Here is a 20,151-nt window from a genome sequence, read left to right as displayed (position 1 = left end):
AAATGCACATTTTGATAATAGTTGTTGATTGTATTGGCCTACGCTAAAAAACAAATATATAGCTGAAGATTACTCCATTGAACCAAAAGGATCATTCAGTGGTGTGAACAATTTAGTGTCTGGTACCCCCTGGTGGACAATTATACAACTGCAGGTTCTTTTTCCCTACCAGCGTAACAGCTTTTAGTAGCCTAATTCAGATGACATTTCAGAGTGAGGTGAGCAGCATGGGAACACATTTGAACCAATTTGAGTAGGATTACAAATATGCATCCAAAGACAAATGAAACACCCTGTAAACAACGTGATGGTTTTTATTTATTTCCCTTTTCAATATTGTTGAACGGTAGTGATGGTAATGATGGTAATTCTGTGCTGAAAGTATTTGCAGATATAATTTCAGATTAAAAACAAACGCATGTATATAATGAACATCGTAAAATATAGAAGTACTTTAACTTTAAAACAGCTTTTAACAGTAAATCGGGTGAAAGAAACATCCTATTGTTAAGAGTAGATAGAACTGATTTATTATCTCTGTGCTTACAATATCATCATGAGTAACACATTGTAGTAATGGGAGCATTACAAGGGCACTGTATATGGTCAGCTGAAAAGGTTTTCAGGAAATGCAAAATAAATCAATACGTATAGATCCTGTATAGTGCATCAAAACAATTAAGAAACCAGCAAGGCATTAAACGGCCGCTTGAAATGATCACGCTATGTCCACAAGGCCTCACTGATCCAACGGTGAGACACCCATTCCCACAAGGACATCACATCCACCAAACTCTGAAGATCTCTCAATCCGGTGGGCCCCTAAGGAGAGGACAATGTCCATGCTCTATGGAAGACAGTGTCCATGCTCCATGGAAGACAGTGTCCACGCTCTATGGAAGACAGTGTCCACGCTCTATGGAAGACAGTGTCCGTGCTCTATGGAAGACAGTGTCAACGCTCTATGGAAGACAGTGTCCGTGCTCTATGGAAGACAGTGTCCGTGCTCTATGGAAGACAGTGTCCGTGCTCTATGGAAGACAGTGTCCGTGCTCTATGGAAGACAGTTTCCGTGCTCTATGGAAGACAGTGTCCATGCTCTATGGAAGACCGGAAGTCGGTGAACTCTTTCAACAGGAGTAATCAGGCAGTTACCGGCAAATGGTTCTGTCCATAGAATGATCCAAGTCCAAACGTGTCGGTTGCTATGCTTCCCATTCCAGATCTCAACAGATAAATAGGCCAAAGCAAATACATGACATTTTTCGATTGCATTCCAGATTACATGATCCAGGCGACAGCCTTTTAGGAAGAAGCACTAGATATATGGGACACAGAGTCTTAAGTAGTAGGAGAGGATATAGATCGTCTCTATATAAGACTATAAGCCCTACTTTTGGTGTGCTGGTCGTAGTCTTATGTTGAGGTCTAGACGTCCTGCTTGCAGTCCGGTGTCGAGGCCTACAGGTCCATTTTGAGTTTCTCTGTGGGGTAGCCATGGTCCTGGTCCAGCTTGGAGAGAGTCTTTCTGACACGGAGAGCTGTGAGTCGGGCTGGGGGGCTCTGGAACCAACACTCCTTCATTACCTTGGCAATGGAAGCCAGGATCTGTACACAGACATATAGAGAGAGACATATAGAGAGAGAGAGAGACAGAGAGAGAGAGAGAGAGAGAGAGGGAGAGAGGGAGAGAGAGGGAGGGAGAGAGAGAGAGAGAGAGAGAGAGAGAGAGAGAGAGAGGGAGGGAGAGAGAGGGAGAGAGAGGGAGAGAGAGGGAGAGAGGGGGAGGGAAAGAGGGAGAGAGAGAGAGGGAGGGAGGGAGAGCGGGGAGACAGGGAGGGAGAGAGAGACAGAGAGAGAGAGAGAGAGGGAGAGAGAGAGGGAGAGAGAGAGAGAGAGAGGGAGGGAGAGAGGGAGAGAGAGAGAGAGGGGGGGGGGAGAGAGAGAGGGAGGGAGAGGGGGAGAGAGGGAGGGAGAGAGATACCATAAGACAAGAACTGCAGAGCTTTACAAGTCACCCCAAACAAATGCTTGTGTGTGTGTGTTTCTCACCGGGTGCGAGTGCAGCCTGTTGTGCAGACTGGGTCTCTGCTGGTCTACACACACCACCTTCTTCATCTCCTCAAAGCTGGGGTCAGAGGGCACCATGTCAAAGAAGGGCGGCCGGTACTCCTCCACTATCCCTGGAACACACAATCACACACAATGAATACATGTTACAGATACTGTACAGTCAGCACCAGTATGACTGTGTCTTCATTCCAAGTCAAAGGTCAGCCAACATACCATTTTATGCAAATGGTGATGGAGGTGGGGAGTGTTTGGTGGGAAAACGAGACATCGTGACACTAAGGTGACATTGAAATAACGTTCCAAGATTTCAAGATGGAGAAAACAGAACCGGAGAAGACGACATCAAAGATAAGTCACGCTTATCTTCTCTCAGACTAGGAATGAATCTTCTCTCAGACTAGGATTGAATCTTCTCTCGGACTAGGTTTGAATCTTCTCTCAGACTAGGATTGAATCTTCTCTCAGACTAGGATTGAATCTTCTCTCGGACTAGGATTGAATCTTCTCTCGGACTAGGGTTGAATCTTCTCTCAGACTAGGGTTGAATCTTCTCTCGGACTAGGATTGAATCTTCTCTCAGACTATATTAGATTTGGATTGTATACATATTTCACTTCGCACAGGGACTGAAACAGTACGCTGAAGTTGAGAGTAGGACTGTTGGGCTATATATATGTTGGACTAAAAACAGAACTGAGAAATACTGAATCCCTAGACAGAGAGTGTATTGTTCTGGGAGGTCTGGTTTTGTGTGTGCGTGCGTGCGTGCGTGCGTGCGTGCTGTGAGAGAGTATCTGGACTATGTGAGGCGGGAGAGTGCTGACACTAGATAAGAGTGTTTATAATTACTAGAGGGCTAATCATGAGAGAGGATAGAGACAGAAACACACACAGACTCCCAGAAAGAACAACGTTGTAGTGATGAGAGACATGGGCTCATCCCCTCCTACACTCTACAATAGTATTGAGAGTAGTACTAAGACAGTGTGACATGTATTCTCAATACCATTTGCTCCAGTAGATGGTATACTTTGAAAGTATTTACTTGTTCAATCATGCGCGTGTGCGTGTGTGGTTACCGTTGACCATGGTCCGTCTAGAAATCTCCCAGAGAACCAGGCCCAGGGACCAGATGTCTGTCTGCTTGTACGACTCAAAGATGTCCATGCGGATGGTCTCATCCAGAACCTCTGGGGCCATGTAGCGTTTGGTACCCACCCTGGGGTTGTTCCCCACGTCCAGGTAATCGCTGGTCTGAGAATGCATCACAGCCAGGCCTGGAGACACAACAGGGCCATGTTCAGTAAGGGAGAAAACATTTCTCAACTGAGTGAAACAGGGGAGGTCGTACCTGAATTCGTATAACAACAACACCGATCTTCCGAACACATTTCCCCCCCTTCTTCCCTACAGTGTGCCACACTGAACACAACCCACGAACACAGGAAAAGGTTAGGGAATGCTGTCTACGTGGTCTCTCCAGGCGTATCATAAACAGGCAGCAGCAATTCATAGAATAGAATGGAATGCCCTCCTTTCTCGGGTCCATTCCTAGCAGCCTAGCTCTGGTCTTGCTCCCCTCCAGCCCTCTCCCCTCCAGCCCTTTCCTCCCCTCCCACCTCCTCCTCTCACCCAGGTCGGCGATGCAGCACTGTCCATTCCTCTTGACCAGGATGTTCCGGCTCTTCAGGTCTCGGTGGGCGATGGCAGGCTTGCCCTGGCAGCTGAGTATCTCAGTGTGGAAGTGGACCAGGCCGCAGGCTACAGACAGGCACATCCTTAGGCAGCCCTCGGGGTCCAGGCTGCTGTACTGGAGGAAGTCGTAGAGACTACCCAGCTCGTGGAAGTGGGTGATCAGCCACAGCTGGGTGCTGGAGTTCTTAGAAGTCATGTCAGATGCTATGAAGCCTGGGGGGGGGGGGGGGGAGATGACAACGCAGCATGAGATCCCGCGTTGGCGTTGGTAGGAATTGAAGGATACAGTAGACCAGGGTTCACCAGCTGGGTTGTTTTATTATACTTTGTTTTTCATGGTTTGGACATAAAAGACTGTAAAAACATCAGGAAATCGTCTCCAAGTTATTTTAGTTGTATAAATCTGTTCCTGCGTATTACCGTCCGTAATGGAGAGACGTGATCGTATACAAACGGATGCACGATTTCAAATGATTGTCTTAGTCAAATATTATGTCTGTTTGGGCTTCTTACGGCCAAAAAATGATTTGGAATTATGTTCCGCCCCCCCCCCCCCCCCCCTGACCATCTGCTCAAGAAAAAAATCAAATCGGCCCGCGGCTGAATCTAGTTGATGGTCCCTGCACTAAACTCTCGATACGTGCGCACTGGGTTGTCGCAGTGCATTTCTCCAGCCACAACATAGAAAGAAATACATTCATTGACACGTGACACAGGTATCAGTACGCGCCGGTTTAGTGCAAGCAATTAGTCCAGACCAAAACCATAGCATCGGGAGGCGATGTGTTTGTATATGAGTTTGTCTCGTTGCACCACACAGGTTCCAGGTTATCGCCGGCTCACCCAGGATGTTGTCGTGTCTGAGCTGTACAGTGTTGTAGATCTCGGTCTCTCGGAACCAGGACTGCTCATCTCTGGAGGAGAAGATCTTCACGGCAACACTCTCTCCCATCCAGGTGCCCCTCCACACCTCTCCATACCGGCCCTTACCTGGGGATAGAAGGACAGGGGACAGAGACGCAGAGACATCTCAGACATAACAGCAGCCATGGAGGTGGATTAGTATGGCCTCGCCTCACGCCACTGTGTCTAGTAGACTAGTAGCGCTTGAGGCTACCCTGTCTTTTTCAGCTCACCCTGGCAAGTGAGTTCACGGGGTCTGTATAGCGCTGCAGCTATGGACGAATGAGAGACGGGCAGAGAGAGCGAGGCTGATAGAAAAGGAGGCAGGGAATTAAGTGAGGGGGATGCCTCACCGACACACTCGACCAGAGAGATCTGCCGAGCCATGGTCCTCTGCACCAGGTATGGCAGGCCAGTCCCACTGCCTGAGGTACAGAACTCATCGAAGATTTCCTACACAGAGAGAGTCACACAGGTCAAGGATCACAGCCGCCCGCCACTGGTTTTCATGTAGTACATAAATAAACATATTATTGCCAAAGCGCCTGGGATCTTGCTAGTGATTCTATGACATCATTTCCTCCTGTGCATGCCGATTAAACGAAGTCCCATTCTTACCCCGTAGGTAGGGTCTGTCCCACTGGGCACCTTGAGCATGGAGACGTCACGGTCCTCTCTGTAGCCCAGCCTGTGGTGCTGTCGTCTGGAGCGTAGCCACAGCACCAGGCCACACACAGCCACGGACAGGATCAGCAACACCAGCAGAGGGACTGCCACCAGCAGAATCACACTGTCCTCCTCCCTCGTAGGCTCAACTAATGGACAATGGACACACGGGCATACAGGCAAGAGTGAGTAGCAGTACAATGACAGACTTCGATTTAAGCTACCCACAGTGCTGTTCAAACTGGTCAGGACCTCCAACCAGATACGATAGAGACGATGTTGCTCCAGAAACGTTTATTTTCTATAAAAAAATTAAGTTGGTCATATGACACACAGCATCTTATCATCTTATTATCATGGCATTACCCCTGTCAGCCACCAGGGGGCACCAGACACCGAGTTCCCATTAGAAGCCTGTATGACTGAGGTCTGAATCCTTACCTGATTATAGAGGGGAAGGATAAAAAATTAAATAAAAACATGGAACCTTAAGGCCCAGATATGACAAGGGGTTCTAGACTGTTTGAGAGGACGTTCCAGCCGGAGCCGCAGTGTTCTGACCTGGGTCTGGGGGAGCGGTGCTGTTGACGTTACAGAGGTTCTTGGTGCAGCAGTGGACGTACAGTCCCTGGAAGCTGGTGTAACACTGCTCCTTGTAGTGGTCCTTGTGGAAGCAGCCCCTCTCCTCTCTGCCATGCACCTTGGTGTAGAAGCAGTAGGCACCTCTACAGGTGCCGTTCCTACACGTCCCCTTCTTGTTCTCACACGTACACAGCAGGTCGGTGACGCCGTCAGGGCCTGGGGGGAGAGGGAACCGGCGAGTGTGTGAGCTGCGTGCGTATATACACACACACACACACACACACACACACACACACACACACACACACACACACACACACACTACTGTCTGGCAAACGCTACCGGAGCGTCAAGTCATAGCTTGTATCGCCAATTAGAGTGTTGAACAGGTAAACCGACAGCTGCTCACCCTCATCCACGGACCCTCTGCACAGACTACATGCACACGCTCGGGTCTGTACGCACACGCACTTACATCATCGCTCTCACACACAGTCTGACGCCACATACACTCGCACACACCTACACACACACACACACACATATCATGCACACACACTCTCACCACATAATCTACTATTTATCAATCTACATTTTTTATATATATCCTGCTTCCCAGTGACGTTTTATCCCCCGGCTACAGATACATATTCCCTTAACTTCCACCGTACCCCTGCACATTGATATGGTGCTGGTCTTGTGTATACAGTAGCTTGCGTTTTACTTCTCGCTTGTGTTCATTCTTATCTGACCTAGCTTTTGCTTTCCGTGCTTCTTTTTTTCTATTTTTAAGATCCTATTCTGGACTAATCTAATTCGACCCTCTGACGTTGAACACTGCATTGTTGAGGAAGAGCTTTCGTGAGCAACCGTTCACCGGGATTGTTTGCACCTGTTGCATCCTGTGCCGTGACACATTTACTTGGATTCGATGCGACACACAACAATCTCAATCGATCGGGCCTTCCTCCATCACAGCACCGCTGTTTTGCCAGTGGTTCTGTCGGTGTAAACTCTAGTGCCATTTTTTGTTGTTGCCAACTTTGTTTCCCCCGGGAGTGTGATACCGAGGACTAGTGACGAGCAACTGTGGTTCACATTATAACACAGAAACAAACTTACCCCCGGACGGCGATCCCACAGATGACTGATCTGCAAAATACAAAAGAGGCATGAGGAAGAACAGGTCTGGTGGGCCTGCCTTGGGCTGGGTAGAGTCTAGAGGCCTCAGTGGAGACCAGAGAGGTGAGGAAGAACAGGTCTGGTGGGCCTGCCTTGGGCTGGGTAGAGTCTAGAGGCCTCAGTGGAGACCAGAGAGGTGAGGAAGAACAGGTCTGGTGGGCCTGCCTTGGGCTGGGTAGAGTCTAGAGGCCTCAGTGGAGACCAGAGAGGTGAGAAAGAGCAGGACTGGTGGACCTGCCTTGGGCTGGGTAGAGTCTAGAGGCCTCAGTGGAGACCAGAGAGGTGAGGAAGAACAGGACTGGTGGGCCTGCCTTGAGCTGGGTAGAGTCTAGAGGCCTCAGTGGAGACCAGAGAGGTGAGGAAGAACAGGACTGGTGGGCCTGCCTTGGGCTGGGTAGAGTCTAGAGGCCTCAGTGGAGACCAGAGAGGTGAGAAAGAGCAGGTCTGGTGGGCCTGCCTTGGGCTGGGTAGAGTCTAGAGGCCTCAGTGGAGACCAGAGAGGTGAGGAAGTGGTCACTGAGGGACTGAAGGGTTGTCTCTCTTTTTTCTCCCCGAGGCCTGCAGGTCAGGGGTCGCAGCAGCAGCAGCACTCGCACAGGCACGGCAGGAAGACGCAGACTTCCTCTGCTCTATTGTTTCACTACCGTACGACAACGAGCACTTCTCATCTACACATGCATCTGCACCTAGCTGATTCCCCAGCAGCAGCAACAACAAGCTCACTCACACTCAGATACACACCAGCGCAGATACACAAACACAAAGATATTACAACGAGCACACACACGGGTGATTACGTAAGCTAGCACACTCAAAGGACACACACAGCCACACACACACGCACACATTCTTTGTTGACCTACCTGCATGAGCTGTGGAGGTCCACAGGCACATCCCAGCCAGCAGCACTGTGACCATGGCAGCACCCCCCATTCTCTGTCAGAGAGACAAGACGACGATTAGAGCTGCATCAATTATGCTTTAGGCACTCGATGCAAGATACGGGACAGACAGTTCTCTCTCTCCCTCTCTCCCTCTCTGTCTCTCTCTCTCTCTCTCTCACACTGTTTCATTAACTCCTGAGCAGTTTCCTCTCATTTGCCCTCTCCTCTCTCGATCTCTCTCTCTCTCTCTCTTGGCTCCTACCAATCTGTCCTCCCACTCTCTCTCTCTCTCTGAGCATGATAGCCTAGGCCCGGCTGCTGTGGCTAAGCTGACTGGGCATCTCTGAAATGAAAACACCAAATGGAAACAGCTGCCGCAAGATCGACGCAGCTCCAGCCCAGCAAACATTCCTACAACTTTGGGTAGAGACACAATGGAGTCCACAATTTGGGTTCCGGCTAACGTTAGCATGACAACATCAGGCCCAGCTGCAGGTTGGAGCCACACAGCTCTAGTCATTCCCACTGACTCCCAGTCTGTCAGCAGAGGAAGTTGTGAGGTCAGAAACAACAACAGAGAGAGCGTCAGGCCCAGGGTCCAGTCAGTCTGCCTGCTCTGTAATTGGAGTGGGTGGTGGTTTGGATAGAAGAGGGGGGGTTGACTTAGGGAAAGGCAGCACTCTGCACTACCCGGCCCTGTGTGTTTGTGTGTCAAACCCCTGTGTGTGTGTGTGTGTGCGTGCGTTCTGCTCGTGTATGTGTGATTGTGTACTGTGTAGCAAGCTACCCAGGCCCAGACTCAGGCCTGTCAGCTTCATGGCAGCCCGGATCACAGTGTAAATATTGATTGCTATGCTTCCTGCCATTGAGAAGCCGCGCCCTGGAAGGAGACTCAGGTCTGCTCATTGTGTGTGTGCGTGTGTGTGTGTGTGTGTACCTGCTCATTGTGTGTGTGTGTGTGTGTGTACCTGCTCATTGTTTAGGTCTGCGCTGCTGTGGGTCACGCAAGCTAGAGAGGGTAGAGGATGGGTTTCTACGCAATGGGACATTGTTGGTTTCAGCATTCTTTTGGTGTTGTGTGTACTTTAAGCTGGTGAACTGAACAGGGGGGTGTGTGGCTACTGATTGGTGTGTATGGTCATCCTTTGGAGTAGTGCTTGTGCCCTGCCATAGTCGCAAAGAAAGAATATTGCTGCTCTGTCAAACCAGTTGTTGAGGAACCAGGCAGGCTTATTACACTATAGCGTAGAGTGTTACACTATAGCGTAGAGTGTTACACTATAGCGTAGAGTGTTACACTATAGCGTAGAGTGTTACACTATAGCGTAGAGTGTTACACTATAGCGTAGATTGTTACACTATAGCGTAGAGTGTTACACTATAGCGTAGAGTGCACCCTTTCATAAGAAACCACCTACCATCATTAAATTGACACTCATGCAGGTTCACAAGTCATGTACTGCGTGATATCAGTGGAAAACTCTGTTCCTGAAACGGCTGAGCAATAAAAAGGGCCCACAGGATATTTGGCAGACGGACCTCCAGCTATTGCACAAACAATGACTGCTTGAAATGAAATGCCACATGTTGCAACTGTCTGTGTTGATTCGGAGCCCCTGCGTTTTCCCCAGGGAAACGATGGAGTCAGTTCATGTGCCACTCAGTTGAGGAGGCTGCCGCTGCGGGGAGGACGGCTCACAATGACGGAGTCCATGGAATGGCATCAACAACATGGAAACCGTGTGTCTGATGTACTTGGTACCATTCCGTGTGTTCCGCTCCGGCCGTTACCAAGAGCCCCGTTCTCCTCAATTAAGGTGCCCCCAACCTCCGGTGGTACCGCTCAAGGACGTATAAATAAAACACAATGCACTATTGTGTATGTCTATGATAACACAACACATCCAGACCGTTTGTGAAATCATCCTCCTATTTTGTTGATGGCTGCTTGGTGGAAGCAACGTAGTTCTGTTGAATCATCATACCAAAAGAACAATCTGTCCATATGATAAAACTGACAAAACAGGCCACAACTTTGCAAAACTGGCTTAAATCTTTAAACAGGCATCTTTACCACTGGGCTTTTTGTTGCTGTTGCACAAATGGTGTGTCTCCGGCTCAACTCAACGATCTTGATATGAGAACACCACAGAGTTCTGGTTTGGCAATGAGGAACAAGGCCGCGACACCACAATCGGGGTTCTCAGCTCAGCGGCTGTACCACGTACCACATTTCCATCACGGTGCATTATTAAACACTGACTAGGAGAGGGTTCGATACTACTTCCTGTACCGTGCATCCCTTGAGAAAGGCCTAGTAGCTGAAACCTCAGAGCTGCTTTGCGTTGAATTTAATTTTTTGAAAAAGTCTAAAGTAAAGCAAGGGGGGGGGGGGCACGTGCTATTTGTCACTGTATCATGCAGCAGTCTACATATCTGCTGTGTTTTAATATGGCCCTTAGGAAGGCGACTATTCTGTAAACACAGCTCCACCCATTGAATTGGCCTATTCTCTATGGAGGAGCACGAACCATACTGTCTGCCTCTGATTCCCCCTCTCGTCCAGATCTCCCATCAGATCTGGGTAGAGATGAGTAATCTGCCTAAGCCATCGCAGACAGGCAGAGGCAGACCAGTCACACACACACACAGCCCACTTCCTTTCTCCGTTTCCCTGTCGTTTGTCTCCACTCTGTCCACAACACCACGGCGGTCACACCGACCCGTGGGAAAACACAGCCATTGTCATCTCTTCCTCTCATCTTAAAAGCTTTGACTTCACAGTCCCATCTCCCATTCCATCTGGATTACATTTATGTTGCGGTATGGGGGGGGGGGCAACCCAGCGAGCACATAACGTTCTGAGAACCATGTTTCTTAGAGCTTGGTGGTACCGAACTGTCTGTTCAAGCAGTTGGCACACAGTTCGGACACTCATCGGTAAAACACAAGACATGCAACCAGAGGTCTCTACACAGTCCCCAGGTCCAGATCACAGGCTGGTAAATGCACAGTATTAAATAGAGCCATGACTACATGGAACTCTCTGCCACCCCAGGTAACTCAAGCTAGCAATTAAACCAGATTTCTTTTTAAGCAGATAAAAGAACGCCTTACGGCACAACGGGGACTGTGGAGAGACACAGCCATTTAGATTTTTTTTCTATTGTATTATGTTGGTGGGTGGCCTTGCATGAGCCTCGTCTTGTGCGAGCCGGAACGGCTCATAGGGCAGGAGCCGTCTCCTGTTTCTGAAGCGTAAGGCAGAGGCAGGAGATAATGTAGTATTATGTAGTATTATGTAGTGTTTAGTATTATGTAGTGTCGTGTTATGTAGTGTTATGTAGTATTATGTTTATTATGTATATTATATTATGTATTTTATGTTTTTTATTTGTTGTTTTGTTTCCTGTTTGGAACCCAGGAAGAGTAGCCGCTGCCTCGGCAGTGGCTAATTGGGGATGCCAGTAAATAATTCTAAAAATACTACTTGGTTAGAGCTTGGTTTTCTTATGGTTATTTTGCATACAACCTTCCCACAACATTCTGGGAATGGTGCAGGGGTTGCTTGGCATTGAAACATGCTCAGCACATTTAAAGAACTTGACAAAATAACATTATTTTCTTGGTATTTCATTCCATTAACAGAACGTTTCCTAAAAGTTCAAACATGGTTACATTTAATTACGTTTGGTAATGTTCCAAGAACGTTTTCTCCAACAGGTTTGACATTGGGAATGTTCTCAAATAGTTCTGAGAACGTTATGAAACAACGTTCTTCTGTAGGAATTTCAGTACTTCAGCGCAACGTTTTCTGCAGGTTTACTCAATAGTTCTATTTAAAGTCATGTTCTCAAAACATTAAGAAAACTTTCCACAAAAACCACAAGAAAGCATTAGGGAATTCAAAGAACGTTCTAAGAATGTTATTTAAATTCATATACAATCGATTCTTAGCGTCAACAAAGCTCTCTCAAGCCTCTATCTTGTTAAGTGTGTTCAGGTGTGTTGGCCTTGCCCACTAATTGGCTACACCTGATCTCAATGAGTGCTTGTTTCCTTTGAAATGGGGTCTGTTTAAATAGACTAAAATGAACAGCTTTGTATGAGTTAACATCCTGGTGGCGCAGTTGGACGAATTCCATTGATAGAAAACAGAACACCATTAGTTTGAATCTCACTGATGCCGTGCCACAAGTTAATTTCCCTCCAAATACACCTCTGCTGTTTTCAACCAGGATCTCAGCAATCACTGCCTCATTGCCTCCATCCGCTATGGGTCCGCTGTCAAACGACCACCCCTCATCACTGTCAAAAGCACTTCTGCGAGCAGGCCTTTCTAGTCGACCTGGCCCGGGTATCCTGGAAGGATGTTGACCTCATCCCGTCTGTAGAGGATGCCTGGTCGTTCTTCAGAAGTAATTTCCTCACCATCTTAAATAAGCATGCCCCTTTCAAAAAAATGTAGAACTAAGAACAGATATAGCCCTTGGTTCTCTCCAGACCTGACTGCCCTCGACCAGCACAAAAACATCCTGTGGTGGACTGCACTAGCATCGAATAGTCCCCGCGATATGCAACTTTCAGGGAAGTCAAGAACCAATACACCCAGTCAGTCAGGAAAGCAAAGGCTAGCATTTTCAAACAGACATTTGCATCCTGTAGCTCTAACTCCAAAACGTTTTGGGACACTGTAAAGTCCATGGAGAATAAGAGCACCTCCTCCCAGCTGCCCACTGCACCGAGGCTAGGAAAAACTGTCAGCACCGATAAATCCACATTAATCGAGAATTTCAACACGCATTTCTCTACGGCTGGCCATGCTTTCCTCCTGGCTACCCCAACCCCGGCCAACAAATCCGCACCCCACGCAGCTACTTGTCCAAGCCTCCCCAGCTTCTGCTTCACCCAAATCCAGATAGCAGATGTTCTGAAAGAGCTGCAAAACCTGGACCCGTGCAAATCAGCTGGGCTAGACAATCTGGACCCTCTCTTTCTAAAATTATCCGCTGCCATTGTTGCAACCCCTATTACCAGTCTGTTCAACCTCTCTTTCGTATCGTCCGAGATCCCTAAAGATTGGAAAGCTGCCGCGGTCATCCCCATCTTCAAAGGGGGTGACACTCTAGACCCAAACTGTTACAGACCTATATCCATCCTGCCCTGCCTTTCTAAAGCCAAGTTAATAAACAGATCACTGACCATTTCGAATCCCACAATACCTTCTCCGCTGTGCAATCCGGTTTCCGAGCTGGTCACGGGTGCACCTCAGCCACGCTCAAGGTATTAAATGATATCAGAACCGCCATCGATAAAAGACAGCACTGTGCAGCCGTCTTCATCGACCTGGCCAAGGCTTTCGACTCTGTCAATCACCGTATTCTTATCGGCAGACTCAACAGCCTTGGTTTCTCAAACGATTGCCTCGCCTGGTTCACCAACTACTTCTCAGATAGAGTTCAGTGTGTAAAATCGGAGGGCCTGTTGTCCGGTCCTCTGGCAGTCTCTATGGGGGTACCACAGGGTTCAATTCTCGGGCCGACTCTTTTCTCTGTATATATCAACGATGTCGCTCTTGCTGCGGGTGATTCCCTGATCCACCTCTACGCAGACGACACCATTCTGTATATGGCTACCTATTTTGCAACAAAGCCTCCTTCACTCTCGCCGCCAAATATACCCTAGTAAAACTGACTATCCTACCGATCCTCGACTTCGGCGATGTAATTTACAAAATAGCCTCCAACACTCTACTCAGCAAACTGGATGCAGTCTATCACAGTGCCATCCGTTTTGTCACCAAAGCACCATATACCACCCACCACTGTGACCTGTATGCTCTCGTCGGCTGGCCCTTACTACATATTCGTCGCCAGACCCATTGGCTTCAGGTCATCTATAAGTCTTTGCTAGGTAAAGCTCCACCTTATCTCAGCTCACTGGTCACGATAACAACACCCACACATAGCACGCGCTCCAGGAGGTATATTTCACTGGTCATCCCCAAAGCCAACACCTCCTTTGACCACCTTTCCTTACAGTTCTCTGCTGTAAATGACTGGAACGAATTGCAAAAATCACTGTAGTTGGAGACTTATCTCTCCCTCACTAACTTTAAACATCAGCTATCTGAGCAGCTAACCATCGCTGCAGCTGTACACAGCCCATCTGTAAAAATAGCCCATCCAATCTACTTACCTCATCCCCATATTGTTTTTATTTACTTTTTTGCTCTTTTGCACACCAGTATTCTACTTGCACATCATCATCCGCACATCTATCACTCCAGTGTTAATTTGCTAAATTGTAATTACTTCGCTACTATGGCCTATTTATTGCCTTACCTCCTCACGCCATTTGCACACACTGTATATAGAACTTTTTTCTATTGTTATTGACTGTACGTTTGTTTATTCCATGTGTAACTCTGTGTTGTTGTTAGTGTCGCACTGCTTTGATTTATCTTGGCCAGGTTGCAGTTGTAAACGAGAACTTGTTCTCAACTGACCTACTGGTTAAATAAAGGTGAAATAAAAATATTGTGTGGAATAAAAATTGCCATGTGTCCTATCTGTACTTGGAGTTCAAAACAGTTAACCTAAGCTAGCAGTGTTATTCGAAGTCGAAACACTCAGTGAATGTTTTTAAGGAAGTTATTCAAAAACATCCAAATAACCTTAACATTTTGTTCAAAACATTCATAACTTTTAGACAATGTTCTCAGAACGTTATTTAATTACCTTCAAATAACCTTTCATTTCCATTCTCAGGATATCAATAAAACCTCCCAGGAACATTTTTGTACAGCTCAGGAACCATAGTACAGCTCAGGAAACCTATGGCTTCGTTCTCAGTGCCAATGGGAAACCAAAAACGTACGTTCCCACAACTTCCAAGGAGCCAAATGTGCTAGCTGGGAGGCCACCAGTGGAAGAGGCTACAGCAAACTGGCTCCAACCTCCTGCAATGGGCCTCTATCTGCCTAATGCAACTGAAGGAACTCTTCTACAACTCTGCTACTCTTCTGCATGAATAAAAGTGTCTGCTAAATGGCATATATACAATATATACAAGTCATTTGTAAGACAACTGACTGCATAGCTCAGATGACATAACAATATCTAGCTACAATACATGGCCAATAGTATGTGGACACCTGATCGACGAACATCTCATTTCAAAATCATGGGCATTAATATGGAGTTGGTCCCCCCTTTGCTACTATAACAGCCAATCACTCTTCTGGGAATGTTTTCCACTAGATAATGGAACATTGCTGCGGGGTTTTGCTTCCATTAATCCACAAGAGCATTAGTGAGGTCGGGCACCGATGTGGGGCGATAAAGCCTTCCAATTAGGCCTTCCAATTCATCCCAAAGGTGTTTGATGGGGTTGAGGTCAGTGCTCTGTGCAGGCTAGTCAAGTTCTTCACACTGATCTTGACAAACCATTTCTGTATGGACCTCGCTTTGTGCATGGGGGTATTGTCATGCTGAAACAGGAAAGTGCCTACCCCAAAGTGTTGCCACAAAGTTGGAAGAAAATAATCATCTAGAATGTTTTTGTATGCTGTAGCGTTAAGATTTCCCTTCACTGGAACTGAGGGGCCTAGCCCGATCCACGAAAAACAGAATCAGACTATTTTTCCTCCTCCACCAAACTTTACAGTTGGCACTAATAATATGCATTCGGGTAGGTAGGGTTCTCCTGGCATCTGCCAAACCCAGATTCATCAATCGGACTGCCAGAGAACGTGTTTCCAATGCCAGCAAGTTTGGCATTGCACATGGTGATCTTCGGCTTGTGTGCGGCTGTTCGGCCATGGAAACCCATTTCATGAAGCTCCCGATGAACAGTTATTGTGCTGACGTTGCTTCCAGAGGCAGTTTGGAACTTGGTACTGAGTGTTGCAATCGAGGACAGAAGATTTTTTAGACGATACGCGCTTCAGCACTTGGTGGTCCCGTTCTGTGAGCTTGTGTGGCCTACCACTTCACAGCTGAGCCGTTGTTGCTCCTAGACATTTCCACTTCACAATAACAGCACTTACAGTTTACCGGGGGCAGCTCTAGCAGGGCAGACATTTGACAAACTGACTTGTTGGAAAGGTGCCATCCTATGACGGTGCCACATTGAAAGTCACTGAGTACTTCAGTATGGGCCATTCTACTGCCAATGTTTGTCTATGGAGATTGCATGGCGGTGTGCTTTTATACACCTGTAAGCAACGGGTGAAATAGATGAATCCACTAATTTAGAGTGGTGTATACATACTTTTGACCATGTACTGTATATCTTTATCATTCAGATAATTATTCATCTTTCACTGTTTATCCACAGATAGCCATGATTGTTTAGCATCTGTTGTTTAGTAAAGGCTTTACAGCTTTAATCCTGTGATTGTTGTGACTCAGAGCTTGTTATGATGAGAGAGAGACTTGTCTGGTCTGGTATGTCTGATTGTATCTGCATTAGACAGACGTGACAAAGCCAGGCTTATCGTTTGTCTACATGCTTCAATTAAATTGCATTTGGCACATTATTCCCTATTTAGTGCACCACTTTTGACTAGGGCCCATATGACTCTGGTCAAAAGTAGTGCTCTATGTATGGGATAATGTGCAGTTTGCGACGCACCCATTGTGTGTGTTCTCTTCTCACGTGTGAGGTAGGATCAGCTTTCCCTCTATACCCCCATGCTTAAACCAACATGATGATACAATCATAAAAGGCAAAGACATGTCTTTTAAGGGAACAAAATACTTCAAGGGATTTGCAAACCTTAGAGCTACGGCACTACAGGGCCTCATTTATTCTGTGTAAAGCACCAATAGTCATTGGATTCAGCTTATGCAAAAGTCGATGTACAGCATTTGCATGAGTTGCAATACAGTTCTGTTCTGTTCTTGTGTTTCTATTTAATCATAGGGCCTTCTGCTAGAACCACATAGTCATTGTGAAAACGCTAAAACACTGAAGATATGCAGCTGTAGTGAACCATGGTGGCTTGAGGTGTGTTGAGAGATTGTTCCTTCACACCTGAGTGAGAGAAGAGTTTGCAGTGACAAAACATGCCTCCGTGGCTGATGTGTTGTGTTCCACCCACAGGTCTATGTAATCACACCTGCCAGCATCATGTCTCATCATAGCCCATACAACACTTCATAAACTAGTAATGATGGGAAGGATCTACTGGGCCCATATTTATATAGGATCTCAGAGAAGGAGTGGTGATGTAGGGAACAGTTTTGAGTTTAGATCATAATGAATGAGGGGGGGACCTGATACTAGATCAGCACTCCTACTCTGAGACACCTTATAAATACTGCCCCTGATCTAGCATCATGTCGCCTCTGACCATAGAATCTCACTTATCATGATCTAAAAAGCAAAACCTTATGAATACGGGCTCTGGGTTTTGCTTTAAATGGACTCAATATAAGGGACACGTTTTGCAATGTTCAGCTATTCTGGAAACTGAACCGTGCCTTGGGGTGAAATGCCATCGCTAAACTGGAGACAATCTAGAGTGGAAACATGTGCAGGTGTTCTAGCCAATAGGCACCGCTGTGGTTTGACGCTTTTCTGATGTGGTCAATGTGGGAAATATGTCAGTTAGGCATCCGTATTTGATAGCCTACAACATTCTAATCATGACAGACTTGTAATAACGTTTACCTTCCTATTTGATTTAAAACAGCTATCCATACCTAGACAAAAGGTTAAACGAATAGGCAACAGCTGTCACAAATGTCAGATGAAATGTGCAGCGTACTAAATATTCAACATAACACTCAAATCATAAAAAAATATATATTTGAAGACTTTTACCCGTTTTATTTGTCCTTTAAAGCGCAGCTTCTTGCTTTTCACGAAGAAGCCAAATTATGTATCACCACAGACATGCGCCACGTTGGTCCCATATTACAAACAAAATGTGTCTTTTAAACTACTTTAAAGTGTTAAAAGACAACCAAAATGAATGTATTAGATACGTCTTCCATTCATATGTCAACCTTTGAGTTCGGTGAAAGTTCTCAGTCCCAGATGTTGAATCGTAGAATCTCTCCACATCCTTTCCTGTTTCGATGCGAATCAAAGTCAGTATTTTTATATGTCGCTCCTCCCAACTTTATGTCAAATAATTTACAGTTCTGCTACAATGAAACGACTCTAAACTGAATATCCAAGATACCTGACTGGGAAAATGAACGCCCGTCCTTTCGGTCTAAGATATATGGTCCGTCCAAGTTTACCAGATTTGTCTCGTCTCAAGCGCGGCGCTGTGACGCGAAATCTCGGTCTAAAATCTTTGACTGATAAACCGAAAACACGAAGCCGAGCTGGAACATAGGCTAGACGTCAGCCTTCCGCTTTGAAATAAGTTCACAAACAGCCCATGGCTCCATCTCGATAAAGTAGCCTACGTAGCCCGCCTAGGAACCTTCAACCTAACTTTGCTCTGTTCCTGATTAAAGCGCAAGATTAGGCCTAAAGAGATTTTAAATAAAATTGTGTCCCACCCCTCATTGTCTCGAACGGGGTCTGGCTGGAATGTGCTCTCTCAGAGCAGTTTTCCTGTTGCTGGCAAACCTCTTATTTTCTCTGGTTTTCCCTTGCAGCCTGGCGTTTACGAAGACTACAATTACAGGGCAGATGTGGCTTTGGGTCTTTCAGTGATGCGAGTTTAAGAGATAGACGGTAGTAAATATGTTATAACTACATAATTAGGCATCAAGCAGACAACACTTTTACACTTGAACTTTAATCATAACTTCATTATTAGGCCTTAACATACACTGTGTGTGTGTGTGCTGTTTTTTTGTGTGATGCTCACTGCCTTTGTATCACTAACAGTCTGTCTCATCTGACTATGAGCCGTCCATGGCGACTGGACCGGAGACAGACAGTGTGACACCTTATTCCCTATGCAGTGCACTTTTGACCAGAGCCATAGCGTTCTAGCCAAATGAAGTACACTACATAGGGAATAGGGTGTCATTTGGGACACACATCATAACTTCATTATTAGGCCTTAACATACACTGTGTGTGTGTGTGCTGTTTTTTTGTGTGATGCTCACTGCCTTTGTATCACTAACAGTCTGTCTCATCTGACTATGAGCCGTCCATGGCGACTGGACCGGAGACAGACAGTGTGACACCTTATTCCCTATGCAGTGCACTTTTGACCAGAGCCATAGCGTTCTAGCCAAATGAAGTACACTACATAGGGAATAGGGTGTCATTTGGGACACACACCCTCTCTGAGACGGCCGGTCCCAATTCACTCCCTACCCCTCCTCTTACCCCTTGGATCTAACCCTCCAGCGTTTGTGGAGCTAACTGAGTAATGGAGGATGACACACTAACTGTTCATGGTATTACAACTGGTATCCGGTCTCGTTTCGCTCTTGTGTTACAGCAACAAACACTCTTTTTTGTATTTGTTACTATATTAGGCTATCCTCCTCAGAAGCACAGTCGGAGCTCTAGGAGAACATTGCACTATTTTAGCCAGCTTTGGTCATCATGAAATATCCTTTAAAAGGAAGTCTGCAACGCTCACAGTGGGTCTAAATCCAATAAATATAGCTATCTAGACCCAGTGGATCAATTTAGACTAATACTGAACTGTTCATCTCTCACAATGATCCAAATATGACTTGAGTCCTTTATGGGAATGTTTTATAATACTGATGTGTGGGTGAGATCTCTTCTTCATTTGAGTTATGTGAATTCCTTCATCTCATGGTCCCGAATATGATCCTCTTGGCCTATGTACAGCAGCTAGATACACAGCTGGGAGGCCTCACATCAACAATCTCAGGGAAGAGAGAGAGCAAAAAAATGTTTTCCTTATTTCGAGCAGCAGCAGCATGTATTTTTCCTTCCCCACATTCATCTGTGAGCTGTTGAGATCCGGGTTTGTTCTCAGCATTCTTTCAGTGCCAGGCAACACCATGGAAAGAGAATGATATGTCATCCAATGTCTATGGGCAGCACAGTGTGTCTCTGTTTTCTCCAGGCTTCGCTGGGACTCTTTGTTTTGTTGTTGTGCAATAATCGCACGGGACAGGGTTGAATAGAATGGAGGGAAAGTCTGGGCAGTCTGCTTTGACATTCAACAATCTTTGAAATAAATGGTCTACAAGGACACATTATAA

At 46.4% G+C, this 20,151-nt stretch overlaps 1 protein-coding gene across 4 annotated transcripts; it reads right to left on the bottom strand.

The window, feature by feature from the left end:
* Nucleotides 1-296: 296 nt before the first annotated feature.
* On the bottom strand, nucleotides 297-18,566 carry acvrl1 (activin A receptor like type 1). Of its 4 annotated transcripts, XM_031803657.1 has the most exons (12): nucleotides 18,181-18,532; nucleotides 17,817-18,065; nucleotides 7,965-8,037; nucleotides 7,042-7,071; nucleotides 5,899-6,135; nucleotides 5,290-5,486; nucleotides 5,025-5,124; nucleotides 4,612-4,758; nucleotides 3,706-3,981; nucleotides 3,153-3,350; nucleotides 2,053-2,183; nucleotides 297-1,608 (listed from the first exon to the last, which is right to left on the bottom strand). In XM_031803657.1, exons 3-12 carry the CDS (start codon nucleotides 8,032-8,034, stop codon nucleotides 1,462-1,464), a joined length of 1,533 nt encoding a protein of 510 aa, XP_031659517.1. In that variant the 5' UTR covers nucleotides 8,035-8,037; nucleotides 17,817-18,065; nucleotides 18,181-18,532; the 3' UTR covers nucleotides 297-1,461. The 4 variants fall into 4 exon arrangements, with proteins under 4 accessions (XP_031659517.1, XP_020314643.1, XP_031659518.1 ...); XM_020459054.2 differs by having other exon boundaries at nucleotides 17,817-18,566; XM_031803658.1 differs by lacking the exon at nucleotides 7,042-7,071.
* Between the last annotated feature and the right edge of the window lie 1,585 nt (nucleotides 18,567-20,151).

This window comes from Oncorhynchus kisutch, linkage group LG24, assembly GCF_002021735.2.
Source record: "Oncorhynchus kisutch isolate 150728-3 linkage group LG24, Okis_V2, whole genome shotgun sequence".
NCBI lineage: Eukaryota > Metazoa > Chordata > Actinopteri > Salmoniformes > Salmonidae > Oncorhynchus > Oncorhynchus kisutch.
This window is presented reverse-complemented; position numbering and strand designations above follow the sequence as displayed.